Raw genomic sequence first — 26,504 nt, forward strand, 5'->3', positions numbered from 1 at the left:
CTTGGAAACTGCATCAAACTTTGCTTTGAATGAGGAAACAAAAGTGGTGCTGGGAATTTCTTTAGAAAATAACATCACCCCTGAGAAATCTCACCTTTCCCATTTCCTGACGGTGTGACATTACTCTCTACCCTTGCAATTGCTGGGGCTGTTGTGCCAGAATCTGTCACATGTGTTTTTATACCATAATATCTATAATAAACTGACCATCTGCAGAGCAAGAGAGTACAGAATCATTGATGTGGTTGGTCACACTTTCCTATATTATATTTGCTGTTGATGGTGAATTATCCTCCACTTTCTTTATTAATGATCTCCTGGTGAAGCTCTGACTAAAATGGATGCTTTGAGCTTTGTCCCCCATTTTAGCATTTCTCTGATCTATTTTTGACTTGTGATGAGCAGCAACAACAGGGACATAGAGACTAGGGTTCTGCTCATGTAGCCTAATTCTGCTCCTGGAATGGTAAATAGAAAAATATTAACAAACCTATATATTCAGCTGAGTGAGCAATTTCTTAAAACAGTATTTTAAACAGTGATGAAAATTATGTGCCATCCTTATATCTCATTGAAAAATAGAACATCTCCATAAAACATGCCTGATATCAATTTTTCAATTTTTTTGATAGGTATTTGAATAGATATCTGCAGTTAATCCCACTTACTCTTCCAACTTTGCAATACCATAAATGTAGGTTTTATATCTTGCTTTAAACTATAAACAATACTTCACCTTGTACATGCCTGCCTATTGCAGCTTTCTTTAATTCATAGCTGGATCTTTTATGATGATTTATGAAGCAAACTAAAACAAAACAGAGAATGAAAAAAGCCTCTTATGCAGACTGGGTAGTGTAATACAGACATCTTACACATTTTTAAGGTTCAGGGAAGGGAGAACAGAAACATTAACTGGCCATCATAAGAAGTGTGAGGAGAACTTACTCTCCAAAACACAAAAACCCTTTCATTTTTTTCTTATGAAGTAATCTGGTCTCCAAATGCCACAGAATATGAGTGTCATTCTTAACAGCTGTCTGACTCTGACAGTAGTGTGAGATCTGAATGTGCAGTCACCTTATCACTCTAGGCCACTTCATCTGCTTGGTGTCTTACCGAGATAGCTCTCTCTGTTTCACATCCAAAAGCTAAAAAAAGCCACCTGAGCTTAATAATTGAAGGAGAAACTTTCTCTCTGTACAAAAATGTCCTGCCTCATTAAAATGAGTACCTTTGGCATAGTGATAATACAAAGTGGTGTCCAATGTAGGTTATTCTGTATTAAGACCCAAATGTATTTCAATGTGATGATAGTAGATGTAAATTATGTAAATTTCACATGTAAATAAATTCAATATAATGCTAGAGACCTCTTCAGAAACTCTACGGACCTCTGTAAGTACTGCAGGTAGATCTTATTCGAACCACAATAGGCCGGAGCTTATCCCGGTTTCCATGGTGTTAAGTGATCAGAGAGCATGTGACTCTCCTCACACCAGATCCTACCCCTAGCAAATGCAGGTTGGTTAATAGAGCTGGGTAGATTTTATCCTTTATATCTCTCTGCTAGCATTTTAGTTTTGTGCTTTGTTTCACATTGATGCAATTTTACATCTGTCTTTGAAATCTGAACTTGAAATTCAGTTTCCTAAATATAAACCTCACTTGAAGTACAACAGCAGTGCCTGTAGCGGGGACTTGAACCCACAGCCCACCAGTTATGTGTCTGGAGACTTGTCCAATACTCTACACTGCCTCCTACTGAGCTCTCTAAGGGAGGTTAAATTGACTTAGCTTTTGTGTTACATGTGTAGTGCCAAGGTTAACCGGTGCTTCTGGGAGCATTGAGACATATCCTGTTATAAGTTAAAGTTTTTTTTGTTTGCTATTTTGTAAACTTTCTCTGTTGTCAAAGAGGTCTTCGGTAGACCCAAAAGGGCTGTGTTATAACGTGCCTCCTAAAAATGAAAAAATAAAATCTTGCCCAATTCATACCAGTTATATTTACATCATTTGCTATAAGAACACAGAAAATATAAAAAGGGTAAAGAAACCTGGTACTATGCGGAAAAATAAGCTACTGCTGGTAGTACCTAACAAAATAATATATTAAAATGATTTCATATACAGTAGTTGTTATTTCTTTATGCAACCCAATCACAATTAAAGCTTTATTCTCCAAATATTCCTAATGCTTTGTGCCTAGTGCATCTCTTGTACATGTCTATATACTGTATATGGATATGTACCTCCTGTCCTTTTGAGGGTACAAATAAATGCACTCTTTTCTTAATAACCTTACATCACAGTGCATTATATGTATAAAAAGAACCTGATTATAATATCACAGTACTTTATCCATATTCCAATACTTAACAGCGGGTTCCTTGTGAATGGTCCTGGTAAGTCCATTGAGTTGGTCTTCGCAATCATTAATAGTTATTTATATAGTATTTAGCCACTATACATCTCATACATATGAAAAATACATGCATGGCTCTATGGGCAGCTGTGAATGTTAAGCACAACTTAAACTAAAACAATAAAATCAAGCGTGTATTATTGGCATTTAGTTCATGTATTATATTACTGTTCTAGAGTTTTTTAGAGTGGAGAGGAATCATACCCACCTTATGAAATTATTTTTAGTACTAATTATGGCAGTTGAACACTTACAATGTTACGATGTCGTTGATTTAAAAGGTGGTGGTGGTTGAGTGCCATCAAGTCGGTATCGACTCATGGCAACCCTATGGACCATTCCACCGTCACTATCCATAGAGTTTTTCATAGCAAGATACGGAAGTAGATTGTCAAGCCTTTCTTTCGTGCAGATACCCCCCATACTGCTGCTGCCCAGTGTGGGTTATTAGAGAACCTTGTGCCTGTGGGACATGAACCCACAACCCTAAAATGATGAGTCTCATGCTCTACCGACAGAGCCCCGATTTAAAAGGTACATGGTCTCTATTCATCATGGGAATTTTTCAAAACCTCTCATTTGGAAAAAAGGTTTGGTGAGTGTTTTGGAGTGGTTTGTATCATAAAGCTTAATTTAAAACATTTAACAGAGATAGTAAAGAGTGAAGGAAGAGAAAGTGGTTTTAAAACAAATCCTGTTATGAATAATTGCTTTTCAGAACCTTAATCAAGTTGCACTTAACATCTTACTGCAAAATTCTAAGTAAAGCAACATGTTTCTTGAGGCTGATATGGAATAGATTTGTAGTTTGTGATAAATTTGCTTCTGAATTTTTATCATTACGTTTATTTCAACCTTTATTCCAAGAGTGAAATAAAACTGATACATAGTGTTTATAGGTTAATTTAGTGTAGTTTTAGGGCTGACTTGCAGACCTCAGCATTCTTGGTGAAGGTTAGAACTGAATGTTTCCACACTGAAAGACAAATACTGAACTAGTTCTTTGAGCAATCTTGTTCATTGACTTTGGACTTTCACTGACATTGAGATTGCTCTGCTTTCCCTATAATAATAAAAGTGCATGTGCCTCTTTGAAGAAAGCTAATAGATTGCATAGTAAGTTACATTTGCTATATGGTCAAACACCAGATGGTATTTAACCTGTCAAACCTTAGTACAAAGACTGTTTTTCATAAAAAACAATAAGCAAAAGAACCACACTTGAAATGAAATAACCTGGATTCTTTCAAGGGAAGTTTGCTCCCAGCATTTCTGCACCTTTTCTGCATGACACAGAATAAACATGGTTAAACAGCCTGCATTCTGATCTCTCTAGGATTGTTTAAGGGTGTCATGAAACAATTAAGGAACAAATGCAGGGAAATACATACCTTGAGGAGCTGAACATGAAGTGGGTGATAAATGACAAGAAGGAAAATTGTGCATTTTTAAAGGATATGTTTGATGAAGACAGATGTCAATGTAGAAGCTGCCAGACCAGCCAAGTTCCTTTCAGTGTAATTGATGGATATGTACCTACTACTGTTAAAAACACATGTACTCATTTTTCACCTGTTCAGTGGGTGGGAAAAAAGCTGCTACCATACTAGACTCATTCAGCCATGTTAGGATTTACAATATACTGAATCTTAAGAATAGTTTATATTTCAGGATGTTTTCTTTACCTCATTTCTTCTGAGTTATCACTAGGAAATACCCTTAATAAATATATATATATATATCTTTCTTGTGGCAGTTTTGAAATACATATTTATAAACCTCTTTGAATTTGAGGCTCGGTGTGACAATGGCACATTTCTGTTTTTTACATAGATAAATAAATGTTTTGGGTTTTAATTTGATGGCATAAGCTTTTAAGTTTTGCGTATATGTCAACTTCAAAAATATGGAAGGCATGTATTTTGCACAACAACCACACCAAATGTCTGAATTTTCTGTTCAATTTATAAAATCATAAATCGGTTTTTATTAATACCTTATTTTACTGCGAATCCAGATAACAATAGCAGAGTTTATTTTCTCGATTGCCTGGTACCAAACTGGGCTTTGTTGCTGTTGCAAAATAAAGCTTTCGGCCAAAAGTGAGCCTAAGGAATAACAACACATGATTCAAAACAGGATGCAGCATGTTGATGTTCAAGCCAGATACTTGCTAAGCATACAGGGGTTAACATTTAAGGGGATTGTGTCTCATTTAGGAGAGACCTTTGAATGCTGAGTCTTAATTCACCTGAGAGACAAGTGCATGCTGATTTTCTAGGCCTTATTTTAAGCTGCTTTAATAATGAGCCCTGGATGTCCCTAGAGCCTCCTCCTCTGCACGCCTGTGGGCTTTTTTTTCCACGCTGCTTACATAAAAATGCAAAACAGAAGTGTGAAATAATAACCTCCAAATTCAGACACCACTGAATTCCGGAGATTTCCTGTTTATAGTTTTCTATGTGCAAACATCTGCATCTCAGTGACAACATAAAGTTTCCTTATATCAAAATACAGATTGCCATCAATACAAAGTGTCCTCATTCATTTGAAAGTATCTTTAGACATTTCCTTCTCACATGAATCAGTACTGTGAGTACTGTGATGTCTGACAAAGATTGGACAAGGATTAGACTTTAATGTAGCCTCACTATACATTTAAACGAAGGCACAGATCTTGATATACAGTATATCTGATGTTCTGTAGCATTTGTCATCCTCTTTGTTGTTTCCTTTTTCTTAGTGGAAGCAATAATAAAATATAAATCAATACTATTAGAAATTGATAATGTCTTCAAATATGAAATGAAAAAATGGACACTCATCATCCCTGAACAGTAATATACAGTAATAAAACCTTGATTTGTGATAAAGTGTAGGAAAATGTACGAGGGTCCATGAAGAATAAAGATGACTTTGAGTTAGAAATTTTTGAGAAATCTACATAAGATTCTTGAGGTTCATAAAATACATTTTTTTTAACTCCGTGCAAGTAAATGTTTCAGAAACCTTAAAGATGCATTCATTGTTGTATTGCTGCTACATTACACATATACTAACAATCTGGAATTAATTTACCATAATGAAAAATGTAAAAAAAAATCACAAATCTGGAGCATTTTATGGTTCATGTGTTTAGAGAAGTGCTAACCATTGTCAATATTTCTGTTGGGAGATTTAAAAGTTATAATTGCTGGCCCAGGTCTAATCATTTGACTGCAAGGCAGTTGTGTCAAGGGGATTGGTCTGAACACTAGGGGGCAGGCTTGTGTTATTTTATACCTGATAGGTGGTTGGAACCACAGTAGATAATGAAAGGGAAGGAAGACATATGACTCCTGCAGACTTGCAACATCCAACATGGAATGTCTGGTGCCCTCCGTGTGTTAATTTAATCTATAAATAATGTGAACAAGCTACTTAGCATTTTGATTGTGGGGAAAAATGAGAATTCTTATACCTTTATGCTTAAATTAGAAATACATATATGTCTTTATGAGAGGCTTGAAGCATCTGAAAAGGAGAATGATGGGTCCAGAAGCACAGTTGATTTTACCATATCTACTTCAATATCTTATGATCCACAGCAAATAGAATCAAATAATTTTGTTTAACAAAATGACTCAACCAAATAAATTAAAAGCAGTAATTATTTCTACCCAATAAAATATATATACAACATTTTACATTTACTGATGCCTCTGTTGGTCTTATAATTTTGAAATACAGAACTTTCAATATTCACTATAAGAATTAAAAACATTAGGTAACTGATTGAGGCTGCTTTCTGTTATCAAACCTACATTTCTTAGAGAATAAATACATTATTTGCCCCTTTAAAAGAACAGATACAGAAAGAAAGAAATTGGACCTTTATAAAAGTAGAGATACAGTCAAGCTGCAAAATTATTTCAAACTACACAAGTTGGCATTTAATACTCTATAAGTGAAGTATGGTACTACCATAAACATGACCCTTTTTAAAAAGAGAGTGCTTTCACATTTAAGACCTCATTGAATAGCAATGTCTTTGCCATTGCTTTAGGTTTTGACAGCATGCCAGAAAATAAATGAATTTCTAATGAAGGTCATTTTTTCCATACGTTTTACAGGCATGGGATAGACATGTCTGGAAATATAAAGAACAAGATGTTTCACCATTAGAAAAGGTTATCAATATAATCCATCCATCCATTTCCTAACTACTTCATCCAATTCAGGGTCAGCCAGAGTCTATAATGGCAAGCAAGAGGCTGAAAGTGGGACTCACCTTGGACAGGATGCCAGTTAATCACAGGGCACACACTCACCCCAGGGCCAGTTTTCTCAAAATCCAATTACCTGTCACTATGTGTTTGGGCTTTGGGAGGAAACCTGAGCACCCGGCACCCAGCAAAATAAATTAATAATAATAAAAATAATTCCTTACACTTATATAGCACTTTTTCTGTACACTCCACGCAAAGTGCTTTACAGGTGAAGGCAACCATAGTGTACCAGTACACTCAACCTCTCAGTGAGGAGGAGAACAGAGTGATGAAGCCCGTTCATAGATTGGGATTATTAGGAGGTCATGATTGGTAAAGGCCAGGGGGAAATTTGGCCAGGATGCCGAGGTAACACCCTCTTTTCGAGAATTTTTTTTAATGACCACAGAGAATCAGGACCTCGGTTTTACATCCCATCCAATGGACGACACCTGTTTTACAGTGTAGTGCCCGCGTCACTATACTGGGGCATTAAGAGCCACATAGACCACAGGGTGAGTGCCCCTACTGGTCACAATAACACCTCTTCCAGCTGCAACCTCAGTTTTTCCCAGGAGGTCTCCCATCCAGGTACTGATCAGGCTCACACCTGCTTAGCTTCAGTGGGTTGCCAGTTGTGAGCTGCAGGGTGATATGGTTGCTGGCTAAAATCCCACACGAACATGAGGAGAACATACAGACTCCACACCATTAACACCCCAGATCCATAATTGAACCCTGCCCTGTGAGGCAGCAATGCTAGCCACTGCGCCACTGTGCTGCCCATTGTCAATAAAATATTCTATCTAAATAATGCAAAATTTATCTTTGACTTGGTGGCATCCTGGTAGAATGGGTAAAATCTGTTGCTTAACAACTCTTGGCTCCAAAGTTTGAATCCGACTTTGTGTGGAGTTTGCATTTTCTACTTGCACTTGTTTCTTTCACAAACCAAGGACACACTGAACAGGTTAACTGCCTTGTGAAATTATTATTTTGGCTGAAAACATAATCATCATTTTCCCATTCAAAATGGACTAACAGACAACATTAATGATATTCCCTTTAGTTTTATATTTGTATTGCCTTTTTTTTTAAAAATAGAATATTTAAAAATACATTTTTAACAATCTGTTTGATTGGCTTAAGACTAATGTTTTCTGTTTCTGTTTCAACTACAGTAGTTTTGCCTTCTAACAGTGTAGAAGGCAAATGTTTTATGTAAAACATAAAAGGCCATTATAATGTAATGATACAAAACAAGCTCTGATTCACTTCACACCTCTTTCAAAATTCTTTTATATAAAGAAACAATTTTGCTCTTATTACACTGCACAATCAATGGTAGTAAAGGCAAAAAAGGTTTAATGTACATAAATGGTTTTAATAGTTTCTCAGATCCATGTACTATACTTATTTTCTGCTTTATGAAAATGTGTGGGTAAACAAAACATAGGTTACTTTTATTATTTTTTACCTTCTTGATATGAAGGCAATGCTGTTTATTTGTAGTACCATGCACATGAAAAAGTCACTACTATAAAAAAATGTTCTAGCAGCATTTTTTACTGACAAAGGTTGAAGCTCCAAGATAGCAGAGTACAAACAGCCACTCCATTCAATAGATATCCTTCCTGTGATTTCTTTCCTTACTTCAAGCTATGATTCATAAATGATTTTTCATTTTCTCAACTATCACATTTAAATCCGATGAGATCTCAGACTATGACACTTCTGCATCTCCTTGATTGAAGGCGTGTTGAAAAACAAATGCCCTATTTAATGAAACAAACCACAGACAATAAAGGAAACAATCTCAGAACAAAATTACTTATGGAAACAATAATACAGGTACAAAATTAAAGTGATCCAATAAGATGAGGCTGCTGCTCTGAATCTTACATAGGACTCTGGACACCAACACGCTGTCTGCACCAAACAAACCATCTGTCTTAAAGGAGCCATAGATACTTGTTTTAAGAGGCATAAATACCCTTTTTCCCCTCGGCAGACAAACATTACTTTGAGTGGAACACCACTTGCATACCTAACAGTAATAGAATTCCCCTTTCTTTTAATACTGGCAACCCACTGAAGCTAAGCAGGTGTGAGCCTGTCCACTACCTAAATGGCTGACCTCCTGGGAAAAACTAAGATTGATTACCCTGCGGTCTATGGGCCCTAATGCCCCAGTATAGTAATGGGGACACTATACTGTAAAAAATGTGCTGTCCATCACATGAGATGTACAAACAAGGTTCTGACTCTCCGTGGTCATTAGAAATTGCCGGGTGTTTCCAATCATGGCCTCCTAATAATTCCCATCTATGAATTAGCTGAATTCCTCTGTTCTCCTCCCCACTGAGAGCTGGTGTGTGGTGAGCGTACTGGTGCACTTTGGCTGCCAACTCATCATCCAGGTGGGGGCAGTACATTATCCCTATTACCTCTAAAGTGCATTGAGTGGAGAGCCCAGAAAAGCGCTATATAGGTTTAAGAAATTATTATTATTTTAGTGCATTGAACACTTGGTGTGTTGTGTATACCTTAGCAACTCACTCAGTTTCTTACCCTGGTTCTCACTAGGGTTCAAGGCTCATTCATGCACCTGCTGCTCTGAGCAAACCAATGCACCCTAGGCTCTGGATTGCATATAGACCAGGAAACCATTTTCTCACTATATTTCTATGATCCTGCATAATATATGGATGCCGAAAATCTCAAAGTGATATTAACTTTACGTTACAATGGTCTGGGGGTTTAGATAAAATGTATATTTGTGTGTTTTACATTTACATTTTACATTTTTAATTGAGTTTCTATTCTAACTGTTTGACAGGAAATGATCACAAGACTTTTCAAGAAGTAAGCAATCAAATAAATCTCAATGTCAGAGTTTATTGTTGTGCTTCTAAGACATAAAGAGAACTTCAATAAAATTCCTCTTTGATTAGGTTTCTAAGTGTGCCTGTAGACTTCATTCCTGGCCCTTTGTGAAATAATCATTTGAAAAAAATGTACTATAGAAAAGTTTGCTACAGCAAGTCCAGTGATCCATTGCAACACTGAAACAACTCTACCTATTGATTGTCATGAGTGTTACATACCAGTGGAGATAATTAGATAGGAGATCAGAGAGAAGAGACATGAAATTGGTCAAGGCAGGGGGTGGGTAACAATAACTATTCTCTCCGTGCTTTCTCTTAGTAGTGTTGTGTAAATGAGAAAACGTTTACAGTATGACATTTTTGGATAGAGTACTGTCGTTCTGTCCCTGGCCAATACAGGTTCACTTTAAGTATTATCTGCATATCTGGATTTGTTTAGTATTTGACAACAATTTTACAAAATAATAAAAAAATCATACCCCAAATATCATGTAAACACACATGCTGAATGGTACCAGATCAGCCCATTGTCTCCACCCCCCTACAACAAAAATAAAAATAAAATCATCCCCCACAATGTAAAGGTTACAGTGAAAACCTATTCTACATAAAGCCAAATGAAAACAATACTTGTTTGTTTAAATGTTGTGGTCTCACTCTTACTGGAAAATCTTATTCTGTCCAATCTGCTTCTACACAGACAAGGTAGGATGGAATCCTACTGTGCTTAAGCAAATCCATTTCAATGTCTATTGTGACAATAACATACACCAATTTTTTTAAATGTTTCATGCATTTGGCTATTTGTGTATATGCATTTCTAGTCCTTGCCCTTTTAAATTAGCTCTGTACATCATCCATAAATGTCTGATGACACAATTTTCCATGGAGGAACTTTTCTGTTACACTGTTTTGATTTCATTTTAAAATGTATTCAAAGCTGTGGCATGTTCTAATACATCTGCATACTACTGAGATATATACAGTATACATTTAAGTACTTTAGCCTCATTGGTTGGCACTAAGTACGTGTTCCAAGTAGCTGAGTTCTCTGTCTTTCTGGGATGTGCTACTGGGTGAAATCAGAGAGGCTGTTAAGTTTGAAATTGTTTTTTTCTGCACTATGAAATTTCATATATTATAATACTGGGTAGATGAATACAATACTTAGTTCTTCTGAACAAACTAATGCTCACTTCTGTGTGTAGCATGAGCAGTGAAGAGATTTTCTTCACAGGAGGCTATGTAGATAACTTAATGCATATACCATCTTCTCATTTATCTTCTTTCTATATCTAAGCAGACTCTCCAGACGCCACTTGTGGTTAGCTGAACCTTGGAGGTAGTTAGATCCTGCACCAGGGTGGAATTTACTGGCACAAAATTGCTTGCTGTGAGAATTTTTTCTTATCAGGTGCCAGTGAGGCAAACTGCTGTGTTGTAGCTGCTTGTTAAACTTGTCATACCTTTATGTATTAGGCATTCTGCTATCTATTTACTGTAGGCACAATCCTTGCAGCAAAAGGATATACAAGCTAATTTCACATTAGCGGACTCTTAAGCCACTGTATGCACGTAAGATAAAAGCCAATCGTTTCCCGGCAGGAGACACTGAAAGCCGGGACATGCTCTTTAAATGAAAAGGCAATAGATCAATAACGAGATGATGTGAAGAAGTTCCTTATCAGCACAGCAATGAGACTGAGGGGTACCTTTGACTGTTCAGAAGTATCAGAGTTCAGTGGCCCAGTGTTATCACTACCCTTTTCAGGGAATCCATTTTCTTTAGTATGACTAAAGCAAGGAACTGTAGCTCAGGGCACTCAAGCAAGGCTGGAGTGAACTACATGGTAAATAATGCACTACTTTTCTTTATTCAGTGAGAATGTGATTCAGGAGAGGATTATCTTGAAGTGAGGTGTAAAAAGAATTGCATCTTTTGAGAGCAGCAAAGTCAACACATGTAGTTCACTCATCCCTGCTTTTGATGAGAATCTATGGCAAAAAGCCACATTCTCCAAGAGTCCACAAACGTCATTTCGATAAATTAGTGTGGTATGGAAAATCCCAAAACTCCCCACTATGAGAGCCCAATCCAAAGATTTAGGATGACTGAGTGCTTTGCCTTGTAATTGCTGGCTTAGAGCATCAGGATCAGCGACATCAAAATATAGCAGATGGCTCTGAAATCCACGTTTTCCTCTGGAATGAAATCATGGTTCACTGATTTTATTTAAGCATCTGAATTTAAGCTTGCTGTCTGTGTGTTACAACCTGACACCAAGTTCCAAAATGTCTGAAGCTTTTTTTCCATAATTTGCTCATATCTTAGAAACTGAATAATGACCCATGGTTATGATATTGACAAGTCAGAACAAAGAGCTTAGTGATTCAGTTTTTTTAAAATACATTTTCTATTATAGTCTCTTTTGCTGTTTTATATCACATTTAAATTACATCCACTATTTACAGTGCAACACATAGTGATATGCTCTTGTGGCAAAGATTTACCAATCCACAGGACAGTGAGGAAATGAGAAGAGTGTTGAATTTCTCTTTCATTTCCCCTGGAGAGATGGGAACGCCAAAAGGTTGTGGGCTAAATAAAGAGCTGACTGCGGTTTACATGGAGCAAAAAAGCTCATACTAGCAATTCAAAAGCTACTTTTGTGCCATTGAAAGGATGTGCTCATGACCTCAAAGCACTGGATTTATGTAGTAAAATATAGTATATGCCAGTAAACATTGATTTGAAAGTGTCAGCACACAATTTTTATCATTTGTTAATTAAAACAATATGTTAATCGCTGATATCACATGACCTTTTGTCTTCTACATAAAATAGAAAGATCAGAATGCATGATTAGTCTCCTCCTTTCTCATTACATAAGAGGTCATGCAATAATCTGCAGTATCTTGTATTAACATCTTACAGAATAGTGACTAAGAAAATGGATCCTCTCTTCCTACCTAAAAGATACTCTTTCTAGACAGCAAGCTGCACAAGAGTGTATAAGCTTGCAACAAATGTGAAGATTGTTCCTTGCTCTATCACAGAAGTTTACCTCCAGGGTACTTGGATTTCTGGCTTCATTAAGAAATAAAGCTCTGTAACGCTCCTCCGCATTAGTGGAAATGTCTTAATCATTAATATCACATTCCTTTGCATCAATAAAGCCTCAAGATAACTACTCTTTTTTTTAAATTTCAGAACGTAAACAGCAGGGGATTTTGTGAAACTCAGGTCTGAGCTGCTCCCTTGTTGGTTCTGTTTCTGGTTTCCTCCTGAGTCTGGATTATGTAACATGTGATTGTGTGCTAAATGATCAGTAATCTTCTCAGCGTAAACATTTCACCAGCTTAGCTACTTTTTTTTTCAGAAAAAAAGCTGCTATATTAATGCATAAATTATGAATTATAGGTCTTGTCAAATTCAGGGCTATTGTAATCAGGGAAGGGTGTGGGCATTTTTGTGCTGCAAAGACTATTACACAATTGACCTTCTTTAGCTTCCTTGTAATGTACAAGCATCAGCATTTTTCTACCAGGCTGGAAATGACTAGGGGACTTTCTTGCCAGCCTCAATATTGATAATGGCAGGACAGATAACATATTGTAACCAATTCAATGCTACAGCCTTTCACTGTATATATTTGTTATTTTTAGACATTCTTCTATGGAATGCTTTCCTAACAGTCAGCATAACAGAGATGTAGAGACTAAATAAGAGACAATACGTACAGAGCTTCTCAGCCACAAAGGCACTCATTCAGAGACCAGGTTGAACTGTATAGCCCAGATATTGCATGCGTCTGTGTCTGCTCTATGCGCACATACTGAGATTTACCAGCAGTGACACCTAATTGGGTAATATGAGCTTGAGTGAGCCAGGGTATTCTCATCATGTGGGGCCCCTGGGAACTTGCAGCATTGTTAGTGAGAACTTCAGCACACCTCCAGCTGGGGTTAACTCTCCTGTGTGACAAGCAGCATAAAAGGCAGAGGATATCTCTGATGAGAGTACACTGCTGAACATGCAAACTTCCCTCCACTGTGCAGGTTTGCATTGGCCAGTACCGACAAAGCAGAGTTGTTAAGCAATTTACAGTTCTTAACTGTTGACAGAGGCTATAGAAAGAAAAATATTAATCTCCTTTTATAAAAGAAAATATGAGAAGATACTCAAGGTAATCTATCACACACTGAAAGTACTCAGACAGCCTATTTGTGTTATTCTCATATGCCTTTGCTTTTGTTTCTCATTTTGAATCAATTTGCCCTGCTTAAAGCAGATAGATTACATGTTGTATGCACCTGAACAATACTGTTATAGTAGACCAAGCTATGAGGTGAGATTCTTATTCCTTCTCACATGTTAAAGAAATTAATCTTTCCATAATGTGTGCACATCTCTCAATCTATCTGCCTGGAATGCAGTAAAGAATATATTAGTACAGTACCTATTTTAAAGAATGGTTTACAGTTTTACATTCTCAGGGCTTTAGATCAGCATCATTTATGGGAGCATAACCAACTTGAAACTCCCAGTGATGGGGCAGAATCATTTGCATTTATTTAGGCATTCACTATTTTAATTAATTTCCCCTGCGCAATTAAAAAGCTGTGACTGCATTCTAGTGGGTCTGTGTGTGTGTGTTTATTCCATTTTTATAAATGCCAGATCCACAGACATTAAACGAGATCATTTTTAACACATCTGTTGTGAGCCCACTGCAATGCAGGCTTTTCAAAAATTAATAACCAGTTCTAACCAGCTGCTGTGCTAGCTGGGGAATAGAAGCATTCTTTCAAGCAAGCATCGCCTTTTGTTAAATGTAAGGCTGCATACATGTTTCGTTTTCTAAAATGAGGCACATTTAGCTGCAAATAACTGATGGGAGAAAACCGCAGCCATAAGGCTTTATGTAATCATGTTATTAAGTGTTGTAGATGATGATGTTATTAATACAGGTTTCTGGAGATCAATCCATCAAATCAGTTCTCTTTGTTCATAGAAGACCTTTTAATGGTGAGCATACCTTGAGTGCATGCATGTCTTTTGGGCGCATTCGTTTAAGATGGGACAGAAAAGGAGGACGTGGTAATGTGGTGGGTACTGATCCTGGCCCCCAGCGCTTGGGTCCTGGGTTCAAGTGTGACATGGAGAGCCATCTGTGTGGAGTTCACATGTTGTCTCAGTGGCTTTCTCTATTTTTTTTTCAACTCTCACCCACTCTGAGCAGAGTATGTGCTTGTACAGCTAAATAATTCATCTTGATGAATGTACTTTTCTGAAGGAAATGTTCTGAATAACAGTGTAACTCTTGTTACAATTACACAGTAAAGCCAGCTTTTTACACCTTTAACAGATCTCTTTCTAAATATATTTACATAATTACTTAGAGTACCTTCTAAACAGTTCCATGAGCAAAAAACTGAAACAGGAGGAGTCGCTTACCAGAGTTTTTGACAATTTGCTACTGTACATTATTCTCATTCCCCTACAAAAGAAGCAGATTCCCTTTGTAACTAGGATTCATACTTAATTAGCCCTTATTTTCTGCTGCAGTGCAGGGAGCAATAAAACAAACAGATCAAACAATGTTTGCTAACCAATGCGGTATCTTTTAAAAATGGCAAAGGTTATCAAAGTGTGAGAAGCATATCTATTCAGGGCAACGCAGAAGAAGCTTTCATATTACTACTGTATGTGCACATTACATATGTCTTCCAAAGTTTAGAATCATTAAGAAACAAATTATGTTCTAGTGCTTTTGGAAACAAAGTTAGCTTCTATGAGTCGGTTATTTGCTACCTTCATTAAAACACCCACCAGTGACAGATCTAGGCCATTAGCAGAAGTCATTGCTTCCAGGTTGCCAATCAAATCCAAGCATAGCAATGGTCACATTCATCTTTCCTTTTCATCTGCTTTCAATCACCGGGAAAAATAAAGAAAAACAAAATCTGGTACAGTTTCACACAACAATGACTCACACAAAACTGGCATGTACAGTAATTCACCGAAGTAACTTTTTGACTACAATAATTAGATTACAACAGTCATATTAACAAAAATGAAAATAGGGGGAGTTGGTGGAGCAATATGAAGAAGTTGTTACATCTGCCTAAGAGTAAGGTGTGCAAATTAAACATTCCAGCAGAGATTATTAGCGAGTAGATGTGATCAAAAAAATTTGAAAACTTGACTTTCACTTTGAGGTGAACTTGGTTAAGTTTTTGAAGTATTGTAAGCCTCATTAATCAAAGTGTTCTTTTCAGCCTCTCCCTTGTCTTTCTGTGCTTGAGATGATCGTCACTGACACACATTATAAGCCTGTCTGATCTGGAGTCCATTCACTTTTTCACACGGGCACAAGGATGTGAAACAAGAGAGGACAAAGAGTGGCTATTAAATGTACCCCCAAAATAAAAAAGCAAGCTTTTCCTCCTTTAAAGTAGTGCACACTCACGTTTTCTCTTACTTTCCTGAAGAAAAAGAAGTTAGTTTTTTTTCCAAGTCATTTATTTTTGATGCATTTAGGGCATTCTGTTCCACTAAGGAGAAAACATGGTTCCTTGCCAGGAAAAGCTGTTTCACTTTGTACTGTTTGCAGGGACATGGCTAGAGTTTCCCTTTATTTGGTCTCAATGGGTGAAAGAAAAACTTGTAACTTTCACAGCCACAACAATAAACTGCTGCAAAATATTTTGCTTCTTGGATATCTTTAATTGTTAAATTTATTTTTCTGGGTATTATCGGAAAGTGAATCACTTTACCATATTCTTATGACGCATTGTGGTAGGCCTACACTAAATCGTTAAAAATACATATTTGTATCGTTTGAATTTATTTCATTTGAGGGTAGTTTTTCAGCTCATCAATAAAGTTATAGCCTTCAGCTCACAGGCTTGCAACATCATGTTTCAAATTTGTTTTGGGCACACCATGCCTAACGATGTGTTATATTAATTTATGTATTTTCAACATCTTTGCAGCATCTTACACATGATGGCTTCATCTACACAACAATTAACAAACGGAGTTGACAAAAGAGAATAAATGCTTGAGGTTTGAACACTCCTGAGGTAATCTGTGGCAGGTTTCACAGCTGGTAAGATTTTCAGGGGAAGGCTCTGAAACCAGCAAACAGCAAACCAGCAGTGAGATGGAAAAAGAGACATTTTGTTCATTCAACCTTACACAGAACTGCTGTGAGCAAAATACAGTACATTAAGGTAATATAGGCCCTTAATACTAATTATTTTCATTTATTCTCACATGCCCTCTTAACTCTTAAATTCAGCTTCAATTCCATGACCATGAATTGGCACAATGTATGTGACCAGTTTCTTTTTCAGATTTTAACAAAAGCAAAATTAAATGTAAATTGGGAGTTTCAGCTTAGAGTTCTTGGCTGTGCCTCTTACCAAACTGGACATGTAGTTACATCTAGCTTCAGTACTATGGCTGGGTAATTTTTTTGACCCCCGAGATGAGTACAGCAGATCAGAAAGCCATGCTCTTGTAAAGTTGTGAATCTGCTCTCTTTTCTGTCACTCACGTTTCTGATTTCTTTAGTTATTTATGAGCCATCTGTTTACAGAAGCCCAATGTAAGATGTGAAGCAGATCCCTCTAAAGCTGATTTTCTAATTGTGTTCTAGTTGGCATTTGAGACATTTTCCATTCTACTCTTTCAACTGGCACTGTGTTTGTTTTTATCTCGGAAGGTCTGTCTTTCATTGAATTGACAGCTTAATTGATAAGATATTTTTAGACGCTTATATCAATGCCGCCTCTGACAAACTGAAACATATCCAGGCTTAAACTTTAGCTGTTTTTCCACATATTTCTTTTTTTCATACAATATGTGATTCACTCTACAAATCCAAATGAACGGAAGCCTCATATAGTTTTATCGCCTCAAGGATAATTTATTTTACAAATCAGCATAAGTGTTAAAAGCATACAGTATTTCTTACAGAAACTAAAAACAAAAGTCATCTGGAATAGGGGGCAACAGTAAAATGTTCAAACTGAGGAAAAGGAAGCAAATTATTCAGTTTCTTCTGAACTCCAGCACCTCCCATCTAGAGAAGTACGTGGGCGTACTTTATATGCATGTTTTTGGAGCTAGGGTGTGCAGTAGAGGAATTGAGAGTGAGTGGGAAAGGAAGAATTTAGATAACTTGGGAAAAATAATTTTATCAGTAAGTCATAATTAGAACAATTCAGAAGATTCAGCATTGTAATTACAATATAATGCCTTTTTTAACTTTTATGCTGATATTTACTTTTATCAATCCACTTCAGAATAGAAATCAATGTATGTTTTTGCTCGACAATAAATAGGTTTACAAATAGATATCACGTTTTGAAGAATCTGAATTAAAATCTGTACCAGAAAGGAACCTTCAGTAGCTGATTAGAAATTCCTAACAGCACAATTTTGTAACAAGAGATCTACTGTGTTATTTTTTTAATCAAGTTGTGCAGTTGCCCTACTGTATAATACATGATAATACATGTGATGCATAGTGCATTTCATTCACACTGTGGTATCATTTTACCATGCAAGAGAAAACGCTTTTATGACTGCTATGTGATATAAAATTAAAAGTGTTTTCATGTGAATTAGAACCTGCTCATTTTAGTAAATACCCGCTGTCCTATTTTCTTAGCACTATTAATTAACAAGAAAAGTGCTACAGTTCGGAAGAGAACAATGTATTTGAAGCAAAAGCCCAGATCCTGCAGCCGATCTGTTCAAATCAATTACTTCACTAAGGTGCTGAAATGGAAAAGTACAGGCTTGCTGAACACTTCAGAGTTTCTCATTTTATGCAGTGGAGTAAATTTCTCTTGAAGTGCAAGACAGGCTGGGGTAAATCAAAAGGGGCCTTTATCATATAGGAAATGGTATAGAAAATGGAGGAGGAATAATGTTTCCTTCTCTATTCACTTCACCACACATCAATTTTGAGAGATAAATGCAAATTACACATTCAGCTTCTTCAAATTACCTTTACTACTTTTTATGTAGACAATGTCCTTAAATTTTCAAGAGGTATACATGTTCTATCATTTTTTATTATTAACAAATGAAAACCACATATTTTCTCAATTCTTGTTGTCACTATGAGGTACTTGCAAGTAGCCTGTGTAGATATATATATTTTTTTAGCCATACAGAATTTATCTAGAGTTCATATGGTTCCAAATGATGTGTGGTTAGATTCTCATTTCAGTATATTTATGCATTTTATAAAATGTGATTACATCATTACAGCAATAAAAAGAGAGGATAAGATGTTAATCAGGTTAGACAGAGTAACAGACAAAGACAGTTCAGAAATGTATATTCTTTCAGAAAGTAAAACCAAGCTGTATATGTAATACAGACATATTTTCTGCTCATGTATTTTCTTTAAGATCTGCAATGTGTTGAAGCCTCCAAGTAATTATGTAAGTGCCTTTTGAAAAACTGTAACTGTAATCTGTAACCTTGCTATAATACAAAACCTGGACTGTATTAAGGATAATAGTTTTACAGTTTTTTCTGGGGTGAGGAGTGAAAGCTACTTTTTTTATAAAAATGGAAGTCAATTCAGATAATGATAATGCACAAGCTTAAGAAAAGTACCACAGAATGTGTAGTGGCTGACTGTCAAAGAAAAGCCACAAATTCACATGACAGCTTTAAAGCACATTCATGTCATCCATTAGATGAGATTTTAAGATGACTACTTGATTATTAAAAGTCCTTAAGTACTGTTAGGGGTGATAATTTCCCAGTATCACTTTGGGCTTGTACGGTTGGCCTTTCTAAAATGTCCCCTTAAATTCGATTGGTGGAGTCATTTTTCACTCCCTGCCTTGTTCTGCAGGCAGATAAAGGTGGTGAATTGTGTCACCTAAGTAGATGGTGGTTGATGAAAAGTACTATAGAAATGCGAGGAAATAGAATTATGCATTAGGAGCACGTAAACCTTTATTCCATGCTGAAAAGAAAGGAGACTCAACGTTTTGGCTGTGGAGCCTTCTTCAGGTGTTAGGGTTAGGATGTCTAACGCATGCTGACACAGCTACCTACTTGAATTATGCGTTAGTTCACTAGACGCATAGCTAGACCTTTGTTGACAATGGACATCAATCTTGTTCATCACTTGGAAAACATGATTTCTTAGGCACTTATTACCACATCTTGCAATAAAACCCCATACATATGAAATATGTATTGCTGTGTGAAGTATGGCATGGCTAAGACTCCAAAATGTGACCTAGTAAGCTAATTATGCAATAACCCTTAGGTAGGACATTTCTCTGACTACAGCATTGCGGGTCATTGGTGAGAAAACTACCAAAGATTATATCTGCATCTCTGTGAAACAAACTGCCCACACTGTATGATTTGGCAAAGTAAAGCATAGGCCATTGAAAATGAGCTGTGACCAACTCAGGGTATGTGAATCATTATTATTTTCTGACTGCACATTAGTTTAAGTGGAAGAGGAAGGAAGATGTGGGTACGATAATTGCTCAGCAGTGGTTTCTAGAGAATGTTGATTTGGTGCTGTGGAGGAAATGTAAACCTGGTATTCTAAAAGAGTGAGATAAGCAGGAGACATGTCCAAAACAAGCTGAGGGCAAAAGAAAATGGAATAAAAAAGGAAAAAAAATTGAACAATTGAAAAAGGTAAATGGTAATATTCAAATTATAGATATGTAATGCAGGAAATAAAACCTAAGACCCTGATTTAATCAGAACTTTAAGTCAAGTGCCAACTGCAACTCCAAACCGCATACTTCAAGGTGAGTTTCTGTTGCATAAATGAAAGAAAATATTCCTGAAAGCTTAAATCATCCCTTAACATTAAATTATTTGGTTGATGTCTTTATCCAAAATAACTAACATTTATATCAATTTACCCAGCCTGTTATCTCACTAGCACAATTCAGGTGAAGTTCCTTAAATTATTATTAGAATTTTATAATTGGAACAGGTGTTCCAACTGGAAAGTGAATCTATAACCTTCCAATTATGAGTCCAGAACCCTAAGAACTGCTCCACCCTACTAGCCTATACTAAATAACACTGTCATTTCAATTACTGAGTTGATCAGTTGTGAGTGGAAGGTGGGTTAAATTCTGATTTAAGCTGGACCAAACTCTGTCACACAGCTGTGGTCTGCATCAGGCCAGAGGTTCCTCCATATCTCATCCCCTCTGAAATACAAGATGTGTGGGATGTGTTATTGAAGCACGTTATCAGGATGAGCAAGGGATGTATTCAGAAAGAGCTGACACAAGTGCTAAATGATGGGAGATTTGCTCTTCTAAAGTGATGAAAGGTATGGCAATATTCATTTTTGCTCTCTACAGTATTTAGTATGATCCTTTTGATTGTCTTTGGAATCTCCTATAAACCAGATTACTCATTTTTGTTTTGTATTCCAAACGATTTTGTTGTTTGATTCTTTATCTGTGTCTCTTAATTAGACAGACATTAAGTACAAATATGCAAGCCCAGGCTGTGTGGTGTGACAGACAGGGACAAAGAGAGTACATTATTATAATATAAACCATTATTTAAATGCTATGTTGGACAAGTAGAAATGCACAAATTCACCTATATTATAGAGCAAGGATAAAAGATTCAGGGAACAAAATTAGTCATTGTTGTCTCTCTCGGGCATTAATTACTGTACAATGGATGATTTAAGTTCAGCTTAAACAGAGCTCATGTTCCCTTTGCCTTGGTTTGGAGAATCTGTTTTGAGCTCAAGGTGTTAGGCCATTTTATAGCATTTACAGCATGAGATCTGTATCATCCTCCTAGATTAATCCACACTAATCCAGTTACATTTCTTTCTGTCTTTCATTTCGTACGGAGGATGTGAAAAGTAGTTGGAGGTTTAAAGAGCAGGAAGAAGAGTTGAAGAGGTCATCAACAGAAGAGGACAATTATTACGTCATTGAATTTCTGTAGAGGGTTAACGATGTTGATCCTGCAGCTCTGTTTTATAAAATAAGCACTTAAATATATAGCTGGAGAACACATGGCTTTTTTCAGGCTTCAGAGATTTTGAGACTAAGTGTCAAATTAAGTGATAACTCCTGTGGATAAAATTATAGGACTGTAGCTCGCAAGTGAAAGGCAGAAAGTATGTGTTTAGTTTAAATTATACACGTATAGTATAATATTGTTATAGCACTGTACATAGGTTTTTTGTCTAGCATTTTGTCTTTGCTTTTTCTGCTCTTTACAAAATATATAATAGGTAGGGAGGGAGGGTTAACTGTACAATACTGTGAAAGACTTAGGTTGTCAAGGTCAAATTCATGAAAGAAAACATTACCAGACATTGCATAATTGTAAAAATGATTTAAGAAGTGAAAGGGTCTACAATAAGTCTCCAATTAGTTAAAGTGTGAAAACCCATGGATGTCAGGGGCATCTAGGAGTGTATAGTTGTTTACAGCCAAAATTTTAAACTGACCTTTCTGAAAATTGCAGCCAAACAATTCCCCCTACTAATATTGTATCGATAGCAATAGTTGTGACATTCATAAAATTATTGAACTCTTTTTGAACAACTTTGTATTTCATGTGACTATTACAGTCTTTGTCAGTCTTTGGTTGCACTTTTGTAAAAGCAAGTGACAGCACAGCTGGGCTGTGAGGCAGCAGCAGGCAGTGAAATAGACTGATGGGAAACCCCGACAAGACGTAATTCTTTTTTTTTTCTCTGAAGCTGTTAATGAATGCAGTGCAATATGTGAATCAACCTTCCAGTAAAAGGTTCTGCTGTACTATACCTTGTGGAGAGATACATGTTTCTGCATTCCTTTCCATTTGCACTTAGTGTTCAAATCCTTCCATACTTCCAGACATGCTACTACTGTGCAGCTCCTACAAAGTGGATATTTAACCCCCCCTGGACCTATGCTATACTCTACTGAAGCATTACATGCAACTTGTCTCCAATGGCAGACTAAATGTCAATTCCCAGCATTACTCAAATGTGATTATTTCCATTTGCTCTAATAACTTGGGCTAATTTTGCGTAGAGAACCCACCCACGTTTAATTTATCGGCCTTTCATAGTGCTTTCACTCGTCCACTTTCCGTACACCTGCTTCACCTAGCAGTGAAGAGAAATTACTCCCAAAACAGGGATTATCATGTGTAGTTTGGCCTTTTAAAGGCAGACTGCACCACTGCAGAGAACGGTACTGCACTCTCTTTTGCATTATAATAAACTGTATTTTATAAAGCAGAGGCTTTAGAAAAAATGATTTAACAAATGTATGGTATTAGTTAACTTTTGCGATATTCTCCATGAAAAAAGTATGCTTTAGTGTAGCTGCTCACAATTTAGTCTTTCCAATAAAAGAAGACTCCTCAAGTGTGAGCCAATAGCAGCAGGAGATATTTTTAAACTCTTTTCCACAATTCCCTTTGCAGGATGTCTGCAGAGTCACACAGTGAGAAAGAACAAAAAATAAGAATATCTCCAGTGCAGGTTTCTCATCTTCAGCTAATTGAGGCTCAAATTAGATAAGTTTCCTCCTTTTTAGCAGGATTCACCATACGTCTTTGAAGATGGCAATTATATGAACAGATATAAAATTGTGTCACTTGACAATGCCCCTGTAACAATGATTTTTTCTTTTTTTCAAGCGTTAGATCTAAAAACAGAAAACTAAAAGAAAGTTTAACTTTTTATTCCTGATTCAGCAAAAATAGAGTAATAAAGACATTTTTCCATCTCTTTCCTTTACATAGCCTTCTCCTAGGTTTGCAATATAGATATTTTTTATTGATCCAATTTCTCAATTCACTATATTAAATACTGAACATTTCATTAGCTTCATATTTCAAGTCAATGGTAGTACAGAACATGATCATGGGAGCATATTGTTACAGTACATAAATTAAATGAATTTCTTATTTTTGAGTTTTTATTGATTGCAGAAATGGTTTACGTATAAAATATACACTCAATGTTTCTTTTAATTCACAATTGCACATTATTAGAACTATTTACATTGTGCCAACAGAGATGGGACTTTTAATACTGAGATACAGTATACTATACTGTACATATTCAAATCTATATTAGAGATATACTATACTGTACATATTCAAATCTATATTACAGTAGTTTGGTAATTACAGAAGAACAACAAAAGAGGTCTACACAGAAATACTACTTAATTTTAGTTCAGAAAGTGAAATCAGGTCTTAATGGAGACATATTGTTTCCAGGATATCCAACATTTGCTAAACCTTTCTGGCTTCATGTAAAAATGAATTTCTTTTGAAACATCTGTTAATCCACCCTTACCACCCTTATTTATTACTCTTTTTCAGGAAGCAGACTCCTATTCCTGGTGCTGTGGCTGAATTCTGTACCCCAAGTGGAGTGCTGCCCAGGGGTCTGTGTGTGTTACAGTGAACCTAGAACGACAGTGGCGTGCCAGCAACAAGGACTGTCCTCCATTCCCACTGAGATACCCATTCGCAGCCAACGAATATTCCTCCAGAATAACAAGCTAACAGTGGTGAAGTCTACCAGTTTCAGTTCTTGCCACAACCTGACTGTGCTTTGGCTCTACTCCAACAACATCAGCCACATCGAGGCTGGTGCTTTTTATGGACTGGAGCGATTAGAAGAACTGGACATTGGAGACAACTCCAACCTAAGGATCATCAGTCCCACAGCCTTTCGGGGGCTGTCAAGACTGCACACCTTGCACTTACACAGGTGTGGGTTATCAGAGCTGCCCATTGGTGTCTTTCGAGGGCTATTTTCTCTACAATACCTGTACCTCCAGGACAACAATTTGCTGACCCTGCATGATGACACTTTTCTAGACTTGGCAAACCTGACCTATCTCTTTCTCCACGGCAACAAAATCAAGACAGTGTCTGAGAACATGTTGAGAGGCTTGATCGGTCTCGATCGTCTGTTGTTGCACCAGAACCGGGTGACATCTGTGCACCGGAGAGCCTTCCATGACTTGGGAAAGTTGACAACCTTTTATCTGTTCAATAACAATTTAACTGTGCTCACTGGGGAAACCATGGATTATCTGGTGTCGCTCCAATACCTGCGTCTGAACGGTAATCAATGGATTTGTGATTGTAGGGCCCGATCTCTATGGGATTGGTTCAAACGATTTAAAGGATCCAGCTCTGAATTGGAGTGCCATGTTCCAGCAAGTCTTGTTGGTAAGGATCTCAAAAGATTAAAGGCCAGTGATCTGGAAGGGTGCTTAGATAACTCACATCAAATCCGAACCAGCATCTTCAGTACCAAGACCCGATCTGGCAAACTACCCTCGACTGAGACTCCACTGAGAGAAGGGTCGCCCAGGTGCTGCCTTCCGGAGAGTGACAAGTCCTCCATTATCTCGAGCAAGGGTCTGCCAGATCCCTCATCCTACAACAGCCGGCAAATCACAAATAACCCACTCAAGGAGAAGGAGAACATCTCAAAACCCAAGTTCCCGGATGTAGACCCCACTAAGAATGGCACTCGGAACAAACAGAGACTGAATGACGATCCAGTTGGGACCTTTTCCAACACGCAGGACGATCCTTTGGGAAAGCTAAAACCAGATTACACTGACAACCTGGAACCCTCCACAGCCCCCTCAAGGAAGAAAAAGAAGTGCTCAAAAAAGCCAAAACCAGATGCCCAGTGTCTCAAAAGCAAAGGGTCTACATCTCGGGCTCTGAACCTTCTCTTCTTGCCCATCATCTGGTTCTCTTTAACCATCTGTTAGGAAATGGGACAGACGTTGCATATTTTTCTTGCTGATGACAATTTCTTAGAACCTGCAGTGACCTCCACAAACTGACAGAAAGAGAAAATAAGGGACATGCTGTAAATCCTAAGAGAAAAGAGAAGCTTTGTTCAACTAAAACAAAAAATACAACTGGATGCCTTTATAGAATACATCAAATCTATTGTATATAATTAATTGGTGCCCAAATTGTTTCTGTTCTATGTACTGTGTCTAAACTGCACTTCTGAAACTCCCCCTCCCTTTCAAGGCTTATGCTGCAAACACAGTGATGTGACAGACTACCGAAGACAAAGCAAATGGGAACACAAATGTACCATGTAGATGCTTATTAAACCAAGAATGTTTTGGGGGTTTGGAAACCTACTTGAACCTAAAGATGTGGCAGAATTTTTTATTTTTGGCAAGAAGTGATGCATTTGTTCAATGCTGTGTTGGGTTCTTATGTTTATAAATACTACAGATTAAAAACAAGATGTTTATTCTCCTTTTAATTTGGGTTATTTTTGTCACACCGTGGTTACGGGTAGCATCTGCAAAAGAATGCTGTCTATTTGTTCACTGAGATTGCAGTATATATAGATATGCATTTTATTTTACTTGTGTAGAAGTATAAATATATTATAAATAAAGTCTTCTTTTCTTAGAGATGTGCATACTACGGGATTTATTTTTTTCAAAAATAACCAAGGAGAGAATGAAGATGGCTGTTTGAATACAATTTTAAGAACAATAAAGTAATTACAAGGTTGAAACATGAATGACATTCATGAAATACAGAATTCACAAATGTGAAGGAAGAATTTGTAAAACACTAGAGGAAATTTGTGGGAGCTTTGTGTGTAACACTGAAAGGTCCACCCTTCAACCTTGAATAAAATAATAGAAGACAATATAAGCAGTAACGGCATAGGAGAATCTCATAGAAAACACTCGAGAAACGAATGAAACAAGGTTCTCCCTAGCAGTTTGTACAATACAAACACCCTTGTGGAATGCAGGTCATGCTGTATAGTCCATCACCACTTTGAGTCTGAGCAATACCATTAACCAACTGTGGCTGGGACTCCCCAAGCTGCGTGGAGCACAAATGGTCATATTTTGCAAGGCAGTCAGGGTACATAC

The 26,504-nt window shown here is 36.9% G+C and overlaps 1 protein-coding gene across 1 annotated transcript in view; it reads left to right on the forward strand.

The window, feature by feature from the left end:
• The window catches only part of rtn4r (reticulon 4 receptor), a 40,903-nt gene extending 14,876 nt beyond the window's left edge, over window positions 1-26,027 (forward strand). Inside the window, exon 2 of the mRNA XM_015366023.2 lies at window positions 23,941-26,027. Coding sequence (XP_015221509.1) covers window positions 23,941-25,358 — 1,418 coding nt within the window. The 3' untranslated portion in view covers window positions 25,359-26,027. The remainder of the gene's footprint in view (window positions 1-23,940) is intronic.
• The last annotated feature ends 477 nt before the right edge of the window (window positions 26,028-26,504 follow it).

This window comes from Lepisosteus oculatus, chromosome 22 (genome assembly GCF_040954835.1).
Source record: "Lepisosteus oculatus isolate fLepOcu1 chromosome 22, fLepOcu1.hap2, whole genome shotgun sequence".
Lineage (NCBI taxonomy): Eukaryota > Metazoa > Chordata > Actinopteri > Semionotiformes > Lepisosteidae > Lepisosteus > Lepisosteus oculatus.